Source organism: Podarcis gaigeae, assembly GCF_964106915.1.
Source record: "Podarcis gaigeae genome assembly, chromosome: 2".
Lineage (NCBI taxonomy): Eukaryota > Metazoa > Chordata > Lepidosauria > Squamata > Lacertidae > Podarcis > Podarcis gaigeae.
In genome coordinates, this window is record NC_139679.1 from 40,040,815 (window position 1) to 40,060,472 (window position 19,658).

Genomic DNA, 19,658 nt, shown 5'->3' on the forward strand with positions numbered 1-19,658 from the left:
GGGTCAGGAGTGGTCTTTGCATCAGTTTTCCCCTTAGTGGTGCAGCAGTAGAGCTGCTAGTGCATTTGCAAAGCTAAGCAGCATCTAATGTGGTTTCAATATTGGATGGGAGATTGCAAGTTGAGATTCTTACACAGCAGTGGGGTTGGACCAGATGGTTCTCAGTGTGTCTTCCAACTCTATCACTATACCATGGGTAGGCAAACTAAGGCCCAGGGGCCGGATCCGGCCCAATCACCTTCGAAATCCGGCCCACAGACGGTCCGGGAATCAGCGTGTTTTTACAAGAGTAGAATGTGTACTTTTATTTAAAATGCATCTCTGGGTTATCGGTGGGTCATAAGAATTCATTCATATATATTTTTTCAAAATATAGTCCGGTCCCCCACAAGGTTTGAGGGACAGTGGACCGGCCCCCTGCTGAAAAAGTTTGCTGACCCCTGTTCTATACCTGCTTTTACAAGTGTCATGTACAACATGGCTGGCTCTGCTTTTCAGTGCCCTGTCTTGTTGGAACAGAGGGCATATGCTGTGTAAAGACAAGGCATCAGGTAACCATACCCATTTTTTTCAGCCTTTCCACATTTTCATGAAGCAAAGCAAAATAGGCATTGTGCTGCAAGCTAACAGTGCAGAACAGTTCCTATACAGAATGAGCTGGTTTATTCAAGTGACATGTGGGACATTCAAAACATAATCAGACATTTGGGTTAATGGGAATACCATTTACAAAGAATGGCAGTGATGTAGAACTGGGTACTTAACAGAAATGGAAATTTTAGACATGGGAAAGAAGCTAATGCAGTTGAAATATGAATGTTGGATTATGTATTTAAGACCACTGGTCCTTGTCTTTAGGTAGAGTTATAGACCAGTCTCTGCACAAATAATAACAATATCTAAACTGTGCACGTACCACAAAGCCCCAAATGCTATGTTCTCAATAAGTTATGAAAATATACAGGAATTGTGTTTATTTAACACAGAGAAGGATGGAATGGTAAGGGGCAAGGAAGAAGGAACCTAGTGATTGAATTATGGGAGAGGAACAGCAGAGGGTGCTTCACGAGGTTGAGGTTCACAAATCCTATCCTTTTAAAATAATGTTTTTTCTTTATTTTCATGGCACAGAAGACACAAAGCCTAGCCTTTTAATCAAACCATGTAGCCTTCAGTAGCCTTCTGCAACCAGTAGCCAGGGAGTGCATCACATTGGAGCTGTAAGATCTGCTGGCCTTGTTGTAATGTTTCAGTACTGGGAGGATCCCAGAATGAAGATGGGAAAACATAAAAGAAATAGAAGGTCTAACTCTCCCTTTCCAAACAAAGCTTCTTGCTTGGAAATTGAGTTTTTAATTAGCTCCTAAGGAAACCACATAACCAGCCAGATTTCAGACACATGAATAGTTCAGTGTTATAGCGCAACTTATTCAGTTGTATTTGACAATCTATTAGAAAAACAGCTATGAAAGGCCAAACAACAACAACAAGTGCCTCCTGACAATTTTGGTCCAACATTTGGGAGTTGCTGGGCCTTTCTTTCTAGCTGCTAGTTCTCATGTTATCTTCCTTGGCTAAATTAAAGAGCCCGTTAGTACCCAGCATTATCACTCCACAAGAGTACTTAGCCATTGTAAACACTCTGGCATCATCACTGACTTAGCACTGGAAAATGAGAAAAAAGGAGGAAGCAGCTACACCGCCCCCCCCCTCACTAAATCACTCTAAGGACTGATGGGAGCACATCTAGGGAAAGAGGAGGCCACGTGATCATGTCTTTCTTCTACTTAATGCTATTTTTATACTCCCTTCCACTTCACTAATCTCATAATGGCCCAGCACTACAAACACCAGTCCTAGAACATGTCAAATGCGAACTCTTACCCAGCAAGCTTGTATGAAAGTAAGTGCTCAGAAAGGTCAGGTGAGGCCTCATGCGGTGGTATGTACGCTGAATCTCACAGTATTCCCACCATATGGTCACTTCAAGTCTCCCAGTTAACACGCCACATTTCTTAGCCTATCTTCAACTATGAAAACTTTTTTACAATGTGTATTTTGAAAGCTGCTGGTTTCAAATGCTAGATCGATGTTGGGAGTACATCTACGCTATACCAAATTAATTGGCTTCTGATCTCTTTTAAGGCCCAATTCAAAGTGCTGACCTTTAGAGACCTACATAGTTAAGGACCTATATACCTAAAAGCCATTGAACTTGCCTGCTTATTTTGTTCTCCACATTCCACTACCAAGTGAAGTGGTGAGTACGTGGGACAGGGGCTTCTCAGTGGTGGCGCCTTAGCTGTTGAACTCTCTGATGTGGAAGATTCAGCTAGTTCCCTTTCTTGCGCCTCAAGATTCTAGCTGAAAACATGTTATTGACATGTGGTTTACTGAAGGCTGTCATTCTTGCCTTTCGGTATTTCTAGTTATTGTTTTATATTAATTGTTGTTCTATGATGATGGTTAGTGCGAGGATGCTATTTTAGGGTGGGAAGATGGGATGGAAATGTAGAAAAAATATTATATAAATGACATGCTGCTGAACTCTCCCTGCGTGACACACACAATCTTGGGGCAAAAGGGTCGTCTACATCCAGGGCCCTCTCAGATGCTCTTCTTCAACTGTATTTATTTCTTTGTCCCTTTTCTGCTCTTCCGTGGCTCAATTAGTGCCCTCCAATTCTTGCTCTAGGGATTCTTTCCTCTCTTCATCTGTTCTGACCAAATCATCTAAGTTCATAATAATTTTTGCTGCCCCCTCTGCACCTCCTAATCTTTTCATATTGTTCTGTTTTTCATCTAATCTACTTTTAAATCTGCTCTGCAATAAAACCTTAACCTATAGAGGATATTGGATAAGCATTGTTGTATAGGAGCTTCGGAATTAGCAAACCTATTGCAGTATCAGTGTCATCAGTCGGGTAATGGTGGATGGAGTCACAGGGATAATCAGCATCCCTGTGTATTTTTGGCTTATCTAGAGGAATATTGCTTTTATATCTCTTTCCATGATATACCTGATGCTATCTCTTAAATTCAATTAGTTAACCAAACCAGGCATTACTCTTGTTTACGGTACAGGCAAAACCAGATGTGGCTTGTTTCAGATTTCTCTCTTTAGACCTGGGACAACATCTGGGGAAATGCTTCTGTAATTACTCTCTAAGCTAGAAGTCATTACCTCAGTTGATCTATATGAGCTCACAAGATTAGACATTAAGGGGAAATTAGACCAGAGTTGACCACATCAAACAACAACTGAAAGGTTGAGCATCTGTACATGTTTCTCTCCCCTCTGACCACTGATTGCCTCATGATCCAGTCAGTACAGCAGTTTCCAAACAATGTGAGACTATGAACTCAACCATATAGCAGCCATTGAGACCAAGAGCCGTCAGCTGTGGAAGGAACACAAAATACAGTTTGGGGGAAGAGAATGGGGGGGGGGGAAACATAAATGAAATTTGAAGCTGTTGTGATCTATTTAACCCAGTATTGAATCCTCTAACATCAGGATCACCAATCTCTTTGGGCAAGTGGGCACATTGGAATTTTGAGGAGAGTGTCACAAAATGGATGCAATGGGGGCATAAAACTGCTGGTGGTGTAGCATAACACAAAATAGCTGTCACACCTGAAAGAACAGAAAAAGAGACAGGATCACAAAATGGTGTATGTGGTGTGGGTCTCTGTGTGTGAAAACATCTATATCAGCCACTGCTGCGCTCACTCACAGAAATAAGCTCTGTGCACTTCTCCTGAATTCAGAATGGAAGGGACAATGGTGTCCAATTCTGGCTTTCAACTGAATGGGGTTATGTTTAAGAGGGAGTGTTCAATGCAGGACATACTGGGACACTGGAAGGAATTCATTCTCATACTCTTCTGATTGTTTTTGTCTGTGCAAATGAAGCAACGCCCCCCTTCCCTCCACCAGTGTGCCAGTCTGGGGGTTATCCCAATCCTCCTGAGTCAATTTAAGGGGGTGCAGGGGTACACTCAGAGAGAGGAGGAAGGAAAGCCCCATTACACAAGCAGAAGTCCTTTGTGCAGGGCTTCCACCTATGAGACTCATTAGGTGAATCCCACCTGCTGCAAATAGGAGCTGAGCAGGAAAAACAAACAGAGTTCTTTAAATTTACGGAGACTTTTGCAGATGTCATGTGCTGGTGACCCTCTTAGAGTCTCTCCAAGGTCTTAGGCGAAGCATTTTCCAGCCCTCCTACCTGAGATCCGTTAAGGGTGAAGACAGACGTACAGTAAATAATTTTGGTAGTGAGTCTGATCTGGAAGTGCAATTACCTTGTATTTTTAAAAGTCATAGCTATGGTGTTAATTTCAGATTTCTTGGCTGGCACATAGCCCACATAAACTGGACATGTAAATAATCCTGACTCTATGATTCTATATGTCTCCACAGTGGGGATGCAGGAACGATTTGTAGCTGTACCAGTTTTCCGGAATCCCTGTTTTGGTCGGCCACTGGAGGGCAGTGAGATGACTGCAAGAAGTGATGCTTCATACAGGCTTTTTTGGGGGGTACATAGGCGCCGACTCCATGGGGCCTGAGGGGCCCCGAGCCCCCTCAAAAATTCGTTTGGGGGGGCTCCGCCCCCCCCAATAATTTAAGAAAATTATTACCGTATTTTTCCGGCATTCTGCCTCAGGGTCTTACTGCCCACCCTGCTCTGTTTCCTTGCTGTGTTTGCTCAAACGGAACAAAAAGCAGGGAAAGCCCCTCCCCTCCAGGCAGAGGGAAAGCAGAGTGTGTCTCTGTGCTCCGTGCAGGAGGGAGAGAGAGAGAGCGCGCGAGCTGGCTGACTTGGGTGGGTAGGTGAGGGAAAACTTTTGCCTTCCTTTCCTCCCTCCTCCTGTTATACCCCTCTCCTGCATTCTTAGCCAGCTGCTTCTCTGCACACCCCTCTCCTGCTCCGTGTCCCTTCTGTGTTTTTCCTTCCCTCCCCACTTAAAATGTGGTTAAAAAGCATGGATCCACATGGATCCTCAGGATCTTTGCATTGGGTCAGCCCAAATTCACCATCAGATCACATAGCATGTCCATGGCTACAGCCTGCCCCCCAAAAATCACGCACCCACTGTTGCCTGGGGCTGCAATGGTGCAAAAATGTGGTTAAAAAGCATGGATCTACATGGATCCTCAGAATCTTTGCATTGGGTCAGCCCAAATTCACCATCAGAGCACATAGCATGTCCATGGCTACAGCCTGCCCCCCCAAAATCACGCACCCACTGTTGCCTGGGGCTGCAATGGTGCAAAAACGTGGTTACAAAACATGGATCCACATGGATCCTCAGGATCTTTGCATTGGGTCAGCCCAAATTCACCATCAGAGCACATAGCATGTCCATGGCTACAGCCTGCCCCCCCAAAATCACGCACCCACTGTTGCCTGGGGCTGCAATGGTGCAAAAACGTGGTTACAAAACATGGATCCACATGGATCCTCAGGATCTTTGCATTGGGTCAGCCCAAATTCACCATCAGAGCACATAGCATGTCCATGGCTACAGCCTGCCCTCCAAAAATCACGCACCCACTGTTGCCTGGGGCTGCAGTGGTGCAAAAACGTGGTTACAAAACATGGATCCACATGGATCCTCAGGATCTTTGCATTGGGTCAGCCCAAATTCACCATCAGAGCACATAGCATGTCCATGGCTACAGCCTGCCCCCCAAAAATCACGCACCCACTGTTGCCTGGGGCTGCAATGGTGCAAAAACGTGGTTACAAAACATGGATCCACATGGATCCTCAGGATCTTTGCATTGGGTCAGCCCAAATTCACCATCAGAGCACATAGCATGTCCATGGCTACAGCCTGCCCCCCCAAAATCACGCACCCACTGTTGCCTGGGGCTGCAATGGTGCAAAAACGTGGTTACAAAACATGGATCCACATGGATCCTCAGGATTTTTGCATTGGGTCACCCCAAATTCACCATCAGATCACATGTCTGTGGCCACAGCATGAAGCACAAAAATGATACATCCACTGTTTCATTCAGAATGTTTTTTTCCCTTGTTTTCCTCCTCTAAAAACGATGTGCGTGTTATGGTCAGGTGCGTGTTATAGAGCGAAAAATACGGTAGTTATATTATGCTTTGTAAAATCACAAAATTATGTTGGTATTTTTTATTTTCCTTGTTTGATGATAGTTACCTTTTAAAATACATTCAGTAATGAGTTAAAACAAATAATTATTACGGTAGTAAAAGAGGCGGCGCGAGTAGTTTTGCTCGGTGCGTGCGACTGGCCCAGCCCCTCTTTCCTTTTCCTCTCTTCTGCTCTTCCGCCGGGCGCCTGAGGGAGAGTTACTTAGCGGTTCTGAGGAGCCGCTGTTGTTTCGGCAGGGGAAAAACCGCCGCCCGCGAACCGCCGAGCTCCCTCTCTCTTTCCAGCCTCTCTCTCTCTCTCTCTCGCGCGCGCTATGGCCAAGGAGGAGGAGAAGCCCTTCAGCCAGTCTATGGCCGAGTGGCGGAGGTTCATCTACAACCCCAACAGCGGCGAGTTCCTGGGGCGAACGGCCAAGAGCTGGGGTGAGGAGGGCGAGCGAGCGCGCGCGCGCGGGGAAGGGAGGGGAGGGGGCGGCCGGCACGAGGGGCGGTGGGAGGCGAGGCGCGGCGGGCACTTGCCTTGCCCACCACGCATCTCTCTCCTTCTCGGTCTCTCTCCCTCCCTCAGCTGGCGAGGGGGCCACGAGGCGGGCGGCAGCAGCAGCAACGGGCCGGGAGCGGATCTTATAAAACTTCCTGGGGCAGGATCCCAGTATGGGCCCCCCCAATATTTTTTATAAGTCGGCGCCCCTGGGGGGGTACAGAGTCTATTGCTGTTGGCAGCGGGAAGACAATACTGTATAGATGGCAGAGTACATTTTCTATTCTGTTTTCTAACATTCCAACATATCTCCTAAAATTCTGGCAAGACCAAGAACAGAAACTCGGAAGCAGCTGGGCAGGAGCAGGCCATATTCTTAATGGCTGAGGTCGGAAGGACTACAAATACATTGTATCTGAAGAAGTGTGCATGCACACGAAAGCTCATACCAATAACAAACTTAGTTGGTCTGTAAGGTGCTACTGGAAGGAATTCTTTTGTTTCGACTACAGCAGACCAACACGGCTACCTACCAGTATACAGACACACTGTTCCTGTGAACAGCTGTTATTTGTTCCTATGAGATGAAAGCCCAGCACTGCACTTGGGGGCAATGGTTCAGTGCCACAGTGCCAGACTGCTGACGCAGGCAGAAATTCCACTGGAAGAGCAGCAGCAATTCCTTTCCCATCTGAAGGAAGTTTTGGGCTTGTAGGGTGAGGGGGTAGTTATGTTCCTGATGCCCCCTCCCAAATCAGGTGCTTGGTTTGGGAGAAAAAGCTGCAATGGAGAAGGTTGATTCTTTCTCACTGAGCACAGCTTCTGGTTTGAAAGGGGGGGGGGCTGTTTTCTTTACTCCTCATAACCAGGAGGCCATGTTTGCTTGAGGGGAAATGGGGTTGGGGAGCAGCAGAGCCCACAATAGATGAAGGCTGGAGAAAGGAGGCAGGTAGTTTATGTTGGAGTTCATGGCACAGCAGCAACTAAGATATCATTATCATGCCCCGAGGTATTTGCTCGAGTGTGAACACTAAGCAGCCCACACTCCTACTTGCATTTTCATAACGTGAGCCTGGAATACATGGCTTGCGAATGGTGCTGATAAACGGGGGCGGGAAGCAGAAGAGAGCCATTTTAGGTATGCAGCCTGCCTAACCAGAATAAGTTTGGGAAATTATAGCTGCAGGAGGAAATGCAAAAGCCGGTTTTTGCGTTGTTTACAAAAACAGCTTTGAAATGTCCCAGCCTAATTCTCACTGGGTTTTTTTTAATGTCCTTTTTATCCCATCTCGTTGCTGTAATCCCCAGCCGCAGTCTGTAAAATGTGACTCGATGGGTTAAAATTGAGGCGCGCTCCATCTAGTGGCTTGTTTTTAAAATGCTATCTCTCTAGTGCCCGTGTGAGCATAAGGGAGGGGGACGGAGTGCGCGGGGGGGGGGGGGAGTCAGTCCAAAGCAGGGGGGAGTCAGTCCAAATCAAGCTGACGAACTACAAATACCAGAAGCTCTCAGGGCAGCGTCGGAAGGCCTCGGAAAGTAGGCCGGCCGACTCCGTTGGATTGCAGCAAATTTAATGTTATTTAATTTGCTTTATTGCACGGTTACCCCTTGTAGATGAGAACAGCATTTTGCAGAATAATATCCCCGAATTTCTCTCCTCGCTTATTCATATTGTGCATCCCCCTCCACCCGCCCGCCCGCCCCGCTTGCTTCGCGTCAGCTCCGCTTGCCTTTCGCCGCAAAGGCTGCTGAGACCCATATAAAGCTGCAGGCGGAGGGAAGGCGCGCAGCGGCCGCGGCCAGCATTTCAGAGCCATGGAAAAACTGCTGAAATCCGAACTGAAAACCACCGTGCTGAAGGCATTTGGGAGCTCGGGAGGAGGGTGCATAAGCCAAGGGCAGAGCTATGAAACCGACCACGGGCGAGTGTTCGTTAAAATCAACAACAAGCCTCAGGTTCACGGCGATATTGATAGAGCTCCCTAAATACTAATATATGGCTGCAGTTGGGGATGAGGGGAGACTGGGAGGGGGGCGTAACTTGGCAACAGACGGTGATTGGCTAGTTGAAAGCTCGTATGTTGGGCGAATTCTGGGGAGAGGTCTGTATTCCAATCTGCGCCACAATCAAACTCGTTCGAAAAGAGTTTCCAACTCTTGACTGCACAGGGGGCGCGATAAGTTTTCTATAGCTGGATCATCGAGTGTAATCTTTAGAAGATATATAGCTATGCAGCGATTTTAACGGGTGTGTATGTCTGAAATAAGAATCCAATTGGGGCTGCCCCAAACTTCAAAGCACTTGCCCTAAAAGCCCCATGTTTTTTGCCTCTAGAAATTTGCAGCCAAAGCGAAATACTGTGTTGCAAACATTTAGATGTAATGTTGTAATCTGCATGCCTGTATGGTGGTGGATACCTGCCTCCTCCTTTAACCAGCCTCAGCGCTTTCCAAGCATTTTTTATGGTGCGAATTTTGACGTGGGAAATCAAGCAGAATAAACATACGTAGATTCGTTTGTCCAAAGTGAGAAATGCCTACTGTATTGTGCTGATTTCCCCGTAGGTGTGCAAATGAATGTGCAGATTATTCAAAGAGAATGTTCAGGTCAACGTTATGCTGATCAGCCAAATGAATTCAAACTGCAGCAGATGTTATCTCACTTTGTACACAAGGCTTAATAATTCTCTCATTGGCATACTTTCCCCATGTACATTTCTCTCTCTCTCTCTCTCTCTCTCTCTCTCTCTCTCTCTCTCTCTGTGTGTGTGTGTGTGTGTGTGTAGATATATATTTTCTTGGGGTAGGACAAGACACAAATCTAAATAACTGATGCACACATAGTCCTAATGCACAGCCAAATAAGTGTTCTCAGTAACGTTATTCTTTCTGACCAGGCTAGGACAATGTTTGAGGGTGAAATGGCAAGCTTAATAGCTATTCAGCAAACCAACACTCTGCGGGTTCCCCAGCCCATTAAAGTGATAGATCTTCCAGGAGGTGGAGCAGCATTTGCCATGGAGTACCTCAAAATGAAGAGTCTCGGCAAGTAAGACAGTGCCACACGGCTGTCCCCTTGTTAAAATATTGGCCACTTGGATTTATAGTTCTGCTCTGTTGTCTCTCAGTTCTGAAAAGTGTCTGTTTTACTGTCTTTAAATAACATGTCTCTGGAAGTGAATTTAAGGGAATTAACAAGCGCACATCCACATCGCATTATGGGATGCCTTCAGTGAAGTTATGCCAGTGGGGGACTTCTCTCTTCACTTGCTTCAGCAACATGTATGCTGTATCTTGACAATTATATGCATCTGTCAGAAGTCTGAGAATGTCCATACTATGTTATCTGTCTTATATGGAATGTTTTGGCTAGATTGGCCTCCTGAGGTTTACTGGGCCAACTGCTAGCATTCAGACTTCACAGGACTTTAAAAAAAATCTATAAAATGTTAAAGTTTGATTTTGTTATTTGGTCTTGACTGAAGTGTGGATACAGCTATCCAAAGGCCAGCAATGCACAAGTCATAGCTACGTAAGGCTTTTTTCACTCAGAAGTTTGCAGCCCTTCCACTTTGGCAGTTTATCTCAAAATTAAAAGTAGATGTAGCACCTAAAACAAAATTAATGCCATTCCCATAAGGTTTTGGCTTTGAGTTACCTCAAGAGTGCCATGCAAAGACACTCCAGGTTCTGTTGTTTAGAGATACAGTAGTGATGCTTTAGCTGAGATTCCTGCATTGCAGAGGATTGGACTAGAATGACTCTTGGGGTTCCTTCCAACTCTTTGATTCTATACGTTGATGTGAAATGTTTGGTTTGTATATAAAATCAAGCTGGTTTTGAAATTTCCTGATACATAATATTGGGATATGTTTCTTTGTTCTTCTAGATATTCTGCAAAACTTGGAGAGCAAGTAGCAGATCTTCACCTTTACAACCAAAAACTTGGAGAAAAAATAAAGAAAGAAGAAAACACAGTTGGTAAAGTATAGTTTCTATGCACCAACATAACTTTGTAATAGTATCATTACAAAAGAACTGCAGAAACAGACCTGAAAGAGAAGTTGCTGAATTGCAACTGAAAACTGGAGGGACCTGGTCTTTATAGAGATATTGGATTCCTGTCTCATTACATATGCTAATCATCTGCATACTATCCCTTGCTTTTTCCTGTAGGTCTAATTGCAGTCTTTAAGAGTCGTCCACAGGTTTACCATACCCATTGAGTCAATCACCCATCTACTACTACCCTCCTGAGGAAAACCCCACCCCACCCTCCCACTATATATAAGGGTCTGGTGACTTCTGTTTCAGTGTATCTGAAGAAGTGTGCATGCACACGAAAGCTTATACCCAGAACAAACTTAGTTGGTCTCTAAGGTGCTACTGGACAAATTTTTATTTTTATATATATATTTTGACTGCGTCAGACCAACACGGCTACCTACCTGAATTTGTAATAGTAGTTCCTACTTTGGTTGGTGACATCCCAAGAAAGTTGGTTGTTGCACTTAAGTGCTTCTTAAATTAGCAGGACTTGCACACAGCTGTTGGCTTTTTTCTGGATGAAAACTGAGGTGTTTGTTAGGTACCACGGTGTTAAGAGCAATTTGAACAGCATGCAGCTAGGGATAGTGGTACAAATAATTTGCTGCTTAGTTCGAGTTTAAGGTTTTATCACGTACTACAACGTCAAAAACACTTTTGCAGATATAATGATGATACAAAAAGTAGCCACTTTCTGCATCAAGAGGGTTTGGCTGCTTTTACATTTTGCACCCTTGCTTTGATTAGTTTTGTTGTTGTTGAACAGGGAAAGGTGCAGGCCAGACAGAATCTCATCATGTGGATAAGTTTGGATTCCACATTGTCACCTGCTGTGGCTATATAGCTCAGGTAAGCTCCTCCTTTTATTGATTAAAAAGAAAGAGAAGTTGGAAGGGACCCTTAAAGACATCTAGACCAGGCGTCAGCAAACATTTTCAGCAGGGGACTGGTCCACTGTCCCTCAGAACTTGTGGAGGGCCACACTATATTTTTTTTTGGGGGGGGGGGGGAGAACAAATTCCTATAACCCACAAGTAACCCCTGAGATGCATTTTAAATAAAAGCACACATTCTACTTACCGTAAATTTCGCTCCATAACACGCAGTTTTTTTCTCCTAGAAAGTAAGGGAAAATGTCTGTGCGTGTTATGGAGCGAATGCCTACAGATGGCGGGGGAATTTGCTGCAGTCGTGAGCAGTCCGTGGCTCGCTTTGAAACAGCAAAGCGGGTGTAAGCAGCTCCTGTCAGCTAGCGGAGCCGGGGAGGAGGGAGAGAAGCAGAGCGGGAGTTGGCTGCTTTAAAACAACCCCGTGTTCTCTGTCCCTGCCTGCAGTTTTTTGCTGTCCGATTTTGGATTAGCCACTGTAGGGGCTGTGTGTGTGTGTGTGTGTGCTTGAGCTATCGTTCTCCTCCTCCTGCTTCCCCTTCACTCTCCCTGCGCCCCTGCGCGCCCCTGCAACTTTAGGATTGACACTGTGTGTCTGTGTGTGTGTGAGGCATCGTTCTCCTTCTCTTGCTTCCCGTTCACTCTCCCAGCGCCCCTGCGACTTTAGGATTGACACTCTGTGTCTCTCTGTGTGTGAGGCATCATTCTCCTTCTCTTGCTTCCCGTTCACTCTCCCAGTGCCCCTGCGCGCCCCTGCGACTTTAGGATTGACACTCTGTGTCTCTGTGTGTGTGAGGCATCGTTCTCCTTCTCTTGCTTCCCGTTCACTCTCCCAGCGCCCCTGCGACTTTAGGATTGACACTGTGTGTCTGTGTGTGTGTGAGGGCTCCTTCTCCTTCTCTTGCTTCCATTCACTCTCCCTGCGCCCCTGCGCTCTCCCAGAGCCCTGCGACTTTAGGGCCAGTTCTCTCTCTGTGTGTGTGTGTTTTGACCTCACTGCGCTTGTTGGGGGAGAGTGTTGGTCGCAATTTTTCTTGATTTGTCTCAGAGTGGTTACTATCGTGGTTTTCTTGCCGGGGAGGAGGGAGAGAAGCAGAGCCTGCTTGTTCTAAAGGAGCAAAGCCGGAGAGGAGCCTCTCCTGCATTATTAGCAGCATCCTTCTCCACACACCCCACGTGTGCTCCTTGTCCCTTGAGTGTTTTTCCTTCCCTCCCCACTTAAAACGTGGTTACAAAGCACGGATCCACGTGGATCCTCAGGATTTTTGCATTGGGCTACCCCAAACTCACCGTCAGATCGCATGTCTGTGGCCACAGCATGAACCACAAAAATCATACATCCACTGTTTCGTTTAGAATATTTTTTTCTTGTTTTCCTCCTCTAAAAACTGCGTGCGTGTTATGGTCAGGTGTGTGTTATAGAGCGAAAAATACGGTACGTAAAAACACCAGGAAGGCCCCACAAATAACTCAGAGATGCATTTTAAATGAAAGGGCACATTCTACTCATGTAAAAACATGCTGATTCCTGGACCATCCGTGGGCCGGATTTCGAAGGCGATTGGGCCGGATCCAGCCCCCAGGCCTTAGTTTGCCTACCCATGATCTAGACCAGGGATCTGCAACCCGCGGCTCCGGAGCCGTATGTGGCTCTTTTACACCTTTGCCGCGGCTCCGGGGCGGATACTAGCGAGGGGAGGAGGCGCATTGTGCGCCCCGACACTCCCCACTGTGGCGGCGCTGTACTGGCTGTGACGTCGCATGGGGGCGGTGCGTGCGTTAGTCACGCACCGTCCCGACGTCACCTTCCCGCCCGCCTGCCCGCTACATTGTAAGGGGCATGTACGCTGGTCACTGTTTTGAAGGGGAGTGAAGAACACACACACACACAAAAAGGTAACTTGTTAATTTAACGTTTATTGCTATGAGGAGGAGTAATTCTGAGGGGTCAAACAAAGAAATAATAAAAAAGTGACAAAAAAAGTTATTTTTATAATGGCGAGTTTTGCGGCTCCCAGGTTTTTTTTCTTCGAAAACGGGTCCAAGTGGCTCCTTTTGTCTTAAAGGTTGCAGACCCTGATCTAGACCAACCCCATGGCATATTTTTGCTTTGTAGGTGAATGAATGGCAAAGTGACTGGCCCACTTTCTTCATACGCCACCGTCTCCAAGCCCAAATGGATTTGATTGAGAGAGATTACGGAGACAGAGAAGCGAGGGAATTGTGGTCTCGGTTAAAGGTAGGTGAGAGATGCTAGACTGCCACAATATGAGAAAGAGAGAGTGAGAGAGAAGGCACTGAGGCTAAGCTGGAACCATGCTTGCATCTCCAACTTGCCACCTCACTCTGACAGGATTTTACTATAGGTGTGAGGTTTCCTTCCTATCCAGCCTGCTTTCTCAAGCAAGTGCCCAGTCTATACATTTGCACTTTAGTTTGTCTGCTGCTCGCCATCAAGGATGGTATTATTTAGTTCCATTTGTGGGATCAGGAACTTTTGGAGCTTGACTAGCATGCCAGTGGGGTTTTGTTTATTTAAATCTTGGACCATCTTTCAAGTAGATACAAGCCAGGGCTGAGCCAAGTTTCCCAGAAGGATGGGCCTAAACTTTGCTGGACTTAAAACCCACGGTCTCCATTGGGATCCTCTACCTCAAACCCCTGTTCCCTGCCGTTTTCATAATTTAGAATTGCATTCACACATGACTGTATTAACTTTTATTGTATTTGTGTGGCCCTGTTTCCAAATTTGTTGTAATAGAAGAATGAGTGGGGGGGCTGGTTTATTTTTTTATTTTTATTTTTCAAAATTTATAATTTATAAATGAATAATTTATTATTCAAAATTAAAATAAATTATCCAAAAGCATACCATCCTTGTTTTTTCCCAATTTTCCCTCCCTCCCTCCCCCCACCCTCCCACACAACCCCCCCCCCGACTTCCCTCAGTTCCAGTCTTTGGTTTCTCTGAGACTGCTGTTTTCTGCATGTTACAAAGTTGTATAGATCCTCAAACTATTTAGCTGATTATTACCAATAAAAAGTTTGTGAATGTTTATTCAAAACCTGCCAAGGAGTCCAGTTCACTTTATTGTGTCTTCAAATACTTTGTAAAGGGTTCCCATTCATCTTTAAAGTCATAGTTATCCTTGTCCCGTAGCTTATATGTCAGTTTTGCCAGTTCTGCATAGTCCGTCAATTTTTCTTGCCATGTTTCTTTAGTTGGGGCCTGGTTTATTTAAATGTATTTCTTCTCTACCATAATGGGCCTAATTGCAGGCGAAGATGAAACAGGGTACAAGGGGGAGGTTCAAAAAGTATCTACATGGTGCTTAGAGAATAACTTGCACCTAAATATTAGTAAGACAAAGGGGATGGTGTTGGACTTCCAGAGGAAGAGAGGGGAACCTGCCCCGTTGTATATCGGTGGGGGGCTGTATGGAGAGAGTCTCCTCCTTTAAATTCCTGGGAGTTTACCTTAGTGAGGACCTCACTTGGAAAATTAACATAACTCAGATGGTCAGAAAGGCCCAACAGAGACTCCATTTCCTCAGGGTCTTGCGAAAGAATAATGTTGAACAACAATTGATGAACTCTTTTTACTGGTCCACAATAGAAAGTGTCCTTTCATATTGTATTACAGTGTGGTCTGCTGGCCTGACAGCCACGGACAGAAAGTCTCTACAGAGGGTGGTGAAAACAGCACATGATATCATGCGCTGTCCCTTGAGTCCGCTAGATGACATCGCAAGGGATCGTTGCCTTAGGAGAGAGAGAAAAATTCTCAGGGACGACCCACACCCCGGCCATCACCTCTTTAATCTTCTACGCTCAGGCAGGAAATATAGAAGTATAATCAGCTGTACCAACAGGCTAAAAAATAGCTTCTATCTGTGGGCTGTTAGGCTGTTGAACGGAAAATAACATAATGAAATTGACTTGCAAGGTGGTGTGTTGTTTGATAAGAGATTGGGGGGGGAGAGGGAGGCTCGTTTAATTTCATTGTACACAGGTTGTACAATGACAATAAAAGTATAATTAATTAGTTAATTAATTATTGCTCATTCCATTAGGGAGGCTAACAAAAACGCATTGATATTTGCTCCCCATTTTCACTAGTGGTGAGAATTCCATGGATTTTCCATTGCAAGGTTTTATTTTCTTTCACTGAGCAAGCATAAAGACCTTATGGTGTCTTTGCAATATTTGTTGTATATTTGTATATAAAATAAATATTACAAAGACACCATAAGGTCTTTATGCTTGCTCAATGAAAGCAGAGCATGTTGGAGGCAAATAGGCAATCCTACAGGATGCAGGAAAACTGATGATCCAGTAGTGGATTCTCAAGAGGGATTTCTTGGCCCACTGCAGGCTCCCTCTCAGCTGCTTCTAATTCAGCTAAAAGCAGAGCTGTTGACCTTCTGATTCTAAATTCTTACGCCACATTTTTCTGCCACTACCCCTAGCTCTGATCAGTGTCACATTCCAAAGTCAGGTGATAGATTCCCAATTCATCAAGAAAAATATCCCGGTCATTACCCATTACAGTGGTACCTCTGGTTACATACGCTTCAGGTTACATACTCTTCAGGTTACAGACTCCGCTAACCCAGAAATAGTGCTTCAGGATCAGAACAGAAATTGTGCTCTGGCGGCGCGGCAGCAGCAGGAGGCCCCATTAGCTAAAGTGGTGCTTCAGGTTAAGAACAGTTTCAGGTTAAGTATGTACCTCCGGAACGAATTAAGTACTTAACCCAAGGTACCACTGTAATCCATCAGGCAATCATAGTGATAGGTTAAATCATGTTATTCAAAACAGCAAAACTCATAGTATATATAAAATGTAAAAATTATGCTAAAAGCAAATAAAAAGACACAACATTCAGGACTTCATATACATTCTGATTTATATGTTTTAAGGCCTTATATTTGTCTTATTAAGCAATGTTCTACTTCTTTTCCTTAGACAGTTTTAAAGGTTTTTTGTTTATGCTTTTTTACAGCCAAAGATTCCGGAGATGTTTTGTGATCTGGAGATAATTCCTGCCCTCCTACATGGGGACCTGTGGGCAGGAAATGTAGCTGAAGATGACTCCGGACCAATTCTTTTTGACCCTGCTTGTTTCTATGGTCATTCAGAATTTGAACTTGCAATTTCTATGATGTTTGGTGGCTTTAGCAGTTCTTTCTTCTCTGCTTATCACAGCAAAATCCCCAAAGCTCCAGGCTTTGAAAAGCGCAACAAACTTTACCAGCTATTTAACTATATTAACCACTGGAACCATTTTGGGACAGGATACCGGGGGCCCACTCTTAATGTTATGCGAAAGCTTTTAAAGTAACCCTCAAACATGGTCATCCTGAGTAAGTGATCTCCTGTTTGATGTTAGAACAACATCTGCTACAATGTTTTAAAGAGGATGGGAAGTCACCTGAAAGTTACAAAAGGCAAGAGCTAAGGTGACATTTGTACACATTTAATTCCTCACAAAATGCTTGCAGTGGTTTTGTATTTTTTGCATTCTCTTAACTGTCAACCAGCATATTAATGACCACTTTGATAAGGTAGGAAAACTGTGTGCTGTTTGTTGTTCCAGGGAGTGAACTCTGTAGCAAAGTGTACAAGCAGGATAAATGAGAGTTCCAGAATAGTAGATTTAAAAAACAGCATTTGCAGAAATGCAGTGGAGAAGATCTAGTCTCTGTGCCAGTGGATGTGATGTTATTCTCCTTCCTCTCCTTCCTCCTGCATTCTTTACTCTGCTCAGGAGGGTCACACAACTTTATTTTGTGGGGACACAGGAGCAGAAGGGTGGGGGAGGGGAGAATGATGGAGTCATTCCATTTGCACAAATGGAAGACTGTTGGGCAAGTGGGATGTCACAACTGGATATCAACAAAGACTGCAAACCTGAGAGCCCATGTAAACATGTACACCAGCTTGTGTGGATGTAATGACTCCCTTGCTCGAACAGTTTAAAATAAATAACAACATTTATTATTATTATTATTATTATTATTATTATTATTATTATTATTATTAATACCCCGCCCATCTGGCAGGGCCTCCCCAGCCACTCTGGGTGGCTTCCAACAGGATATTAAAAACACAAGAAAACATCAAACATTAAAAACTTCACTAAACAGGGCTGCCTTCAGATGTCTTCTAAAAGTCAGATAGTTGTTTATTTCCTTGACATCTGGTGAGAGAGTGTTCTCCAGGGTGGGCACCACTACCAAGAAGGCCCTCGGTACATTCGTGATTAAAATAGACAACAAAACAAATAATTAAACAGAAAACAGTTAAAGCAATAAAATATCAACTTTAATTCAAGGGAATCCTTGCCTAAACAGGTATGTTTTCAGGAGCCAGCAGATTGCCAACACTGCAGCTGTAGTCCTAGTACTATAACACTAATTTCTTCTTCCTTTTTAAAAACCAGTTTAATACGGATAAGGCTGCAGGTTGACAACAGTGATGGGGAACCCACTGTGGCCTTCCAGAGGGTGCTGAACTACAACTTCCATCATCCTTGATCACTAGCTGTGCTGGCTGGGTCTAATGGGAACTGGAATCCAGTATCACCAAACACAGTGGGAGTTACTGCTGAATTAAAAAATAGGATTGCATTACACGGATAAACTCATAAATGTTAAAAGGATTGGGTCAATAAATTGCATTCCTTACATACAACTGCAAGTGACTGAAACATGTTAGAAGTATTTCAAAGCATGCTTATTTTGTTTTACTGTTAGGGTTGTCTGCCCTGGTTATTGTACATAGTGAAATAATAAAGAAAGTAAGTGAGAACAGGCATACCTCAGAGATATTGCTGGTTCGGTTCCAGCCCACCACAATAAAGCGAATATTGCAATAAAGTGAGTCACTTTTTTGTTTGTTTCCCTGTGAAAAGTTACCTTTTCACTATAGTGTAGTCTATTGACCCAGCCCCTCCCCCTTGGCTGCATGGGTGGGAGGGGAGAAACCCAGCTCCAGTCCTAGCCGCTCCATTATCCTGGCCAGAAGAGGGTTGATGGCAGCAGGGGGTTGCTTCCTAATTTTTTAAAAGAGCAATACTGTATCTGCGATGTGCAATAAAATGAGGTATGCATGTACTGAAATAAACTTTAGGTATCATTGTTTGGCATGCTTTACCCATGATGTGCATTTTCATAGCACAGGACATGTAGCATGTAGAATTTTAAAGTAAAATTTTTCAGTTTTGTGATAGTGTGAGAATCATCATTCTGGGTTAAATGGAATGTTTGAGCAATCCTCATTTATGATAGGAAAGTGGAAATTAAAGCTGTCAAGTGATCGAAGGCTTAGCAAGCTCACTGTTTAAGTATACAGAATTTGAATGAAAATTGCTGTGCTACACTTACTATGTATGTAATATGCAATCCAAATAAAATGTTGTCATTGCACACAGAATTTGTAACTATAATTGCCATCAGCAAATAAGTGAGAGTGGGTTCAACGTAGTTGTGAGACTGGAAAAATAATTATGAGCATGTTTCCCCTCACCATTGACAATTGCAGATTGCAACCAAACCATCCTTTCTCTAGCCATGAAGCTCACTTTATGGGTGATCTCAAGCCAATCAACATATCTATATCTCAGGGTTGTTCTGTAGATGAAAAGTGGTGTGGGAAGAGAATGATGCATATTGTCCTGAGTTTCTTGGAGGATAAGCAGGATAAAAAACATGGAAACAATAGTCTCAAATCTGTTTACAGATAAGCATAGGGACCTGCAGGACACCTGATGGCAGTATGGTTTACATTAGTTAAGCACTGTAAAGATCTGAAAGGAGCTACAATTGAGTACCACAAAATGTGATTCTTAGCATTGGTAATGATGCAAACGACCCGGTTCCTTAGAGAACAAGTAAATAGATATTTTTGGCCAGATAAGGCATGATTTTATTAGTTTTGGAAAAAAGGACATAACAGACACACACCAATGCAGGGATTTTTATTACTGAAACAGTCAACACCTATCCAAACACTGATTTCTTTTTCCCGCCTGCTAACCTCAAGAAACTGGACTTTCACCGGGAATTGTGATTTCGATGGATTAGAAGTCTGAGGTCATT

At 44.3% G+C, this 19,658-nt stretch overlaps 1 protein-coding gene across 3 annotated transcripts; it reads left to right on the top strand.

Annotated features, from left to right (window-relative positions):
- The first annotated feature begins 8,176 nt into the window (after positions 1 to 8,176).
- FN3K (fructosamine 3 kinase) lies at positions 8,177 to 18,993 on the top strand. Of its 3 annotated transcripts, none has more exons than XM_083725938.1 (6): positions 8,177 to 8,577; positions 9,519 to 9,670; positions 10,511 to 10,602; positions 11,435 to 11,517; positions 13,672 to 13,794; positions 16,562 to 18,993. In XM_083725938.1, exons 1-6 carry the CDS (start codon positions 8,437 to 8,439, stop codon positions 16,898 to 16,900), a joined length of 930 nt encoding a protein of 309 aa, XP_083582064.1. In that variant the 5' UTR covers positions 8,177 to 8,436; the 3' UTR covers positions 16,901 to 18,993. The 3 variants fall into 3 exon arrangements, with proteins under 3 accessions (XP_083582064.1, XP_083582066.1, XP_083582065.1); XM_083725940.1 differs by having other exon boundaries at positions 8,395 to 8,543; XM_083725939.1 differs by lacking the exon at positions 8,177 to 8,577 and adding an exon at positions 8,650 to 8,869.
- Positions 18,994 to 19,658: the final 665 nt, after the last annotated feature.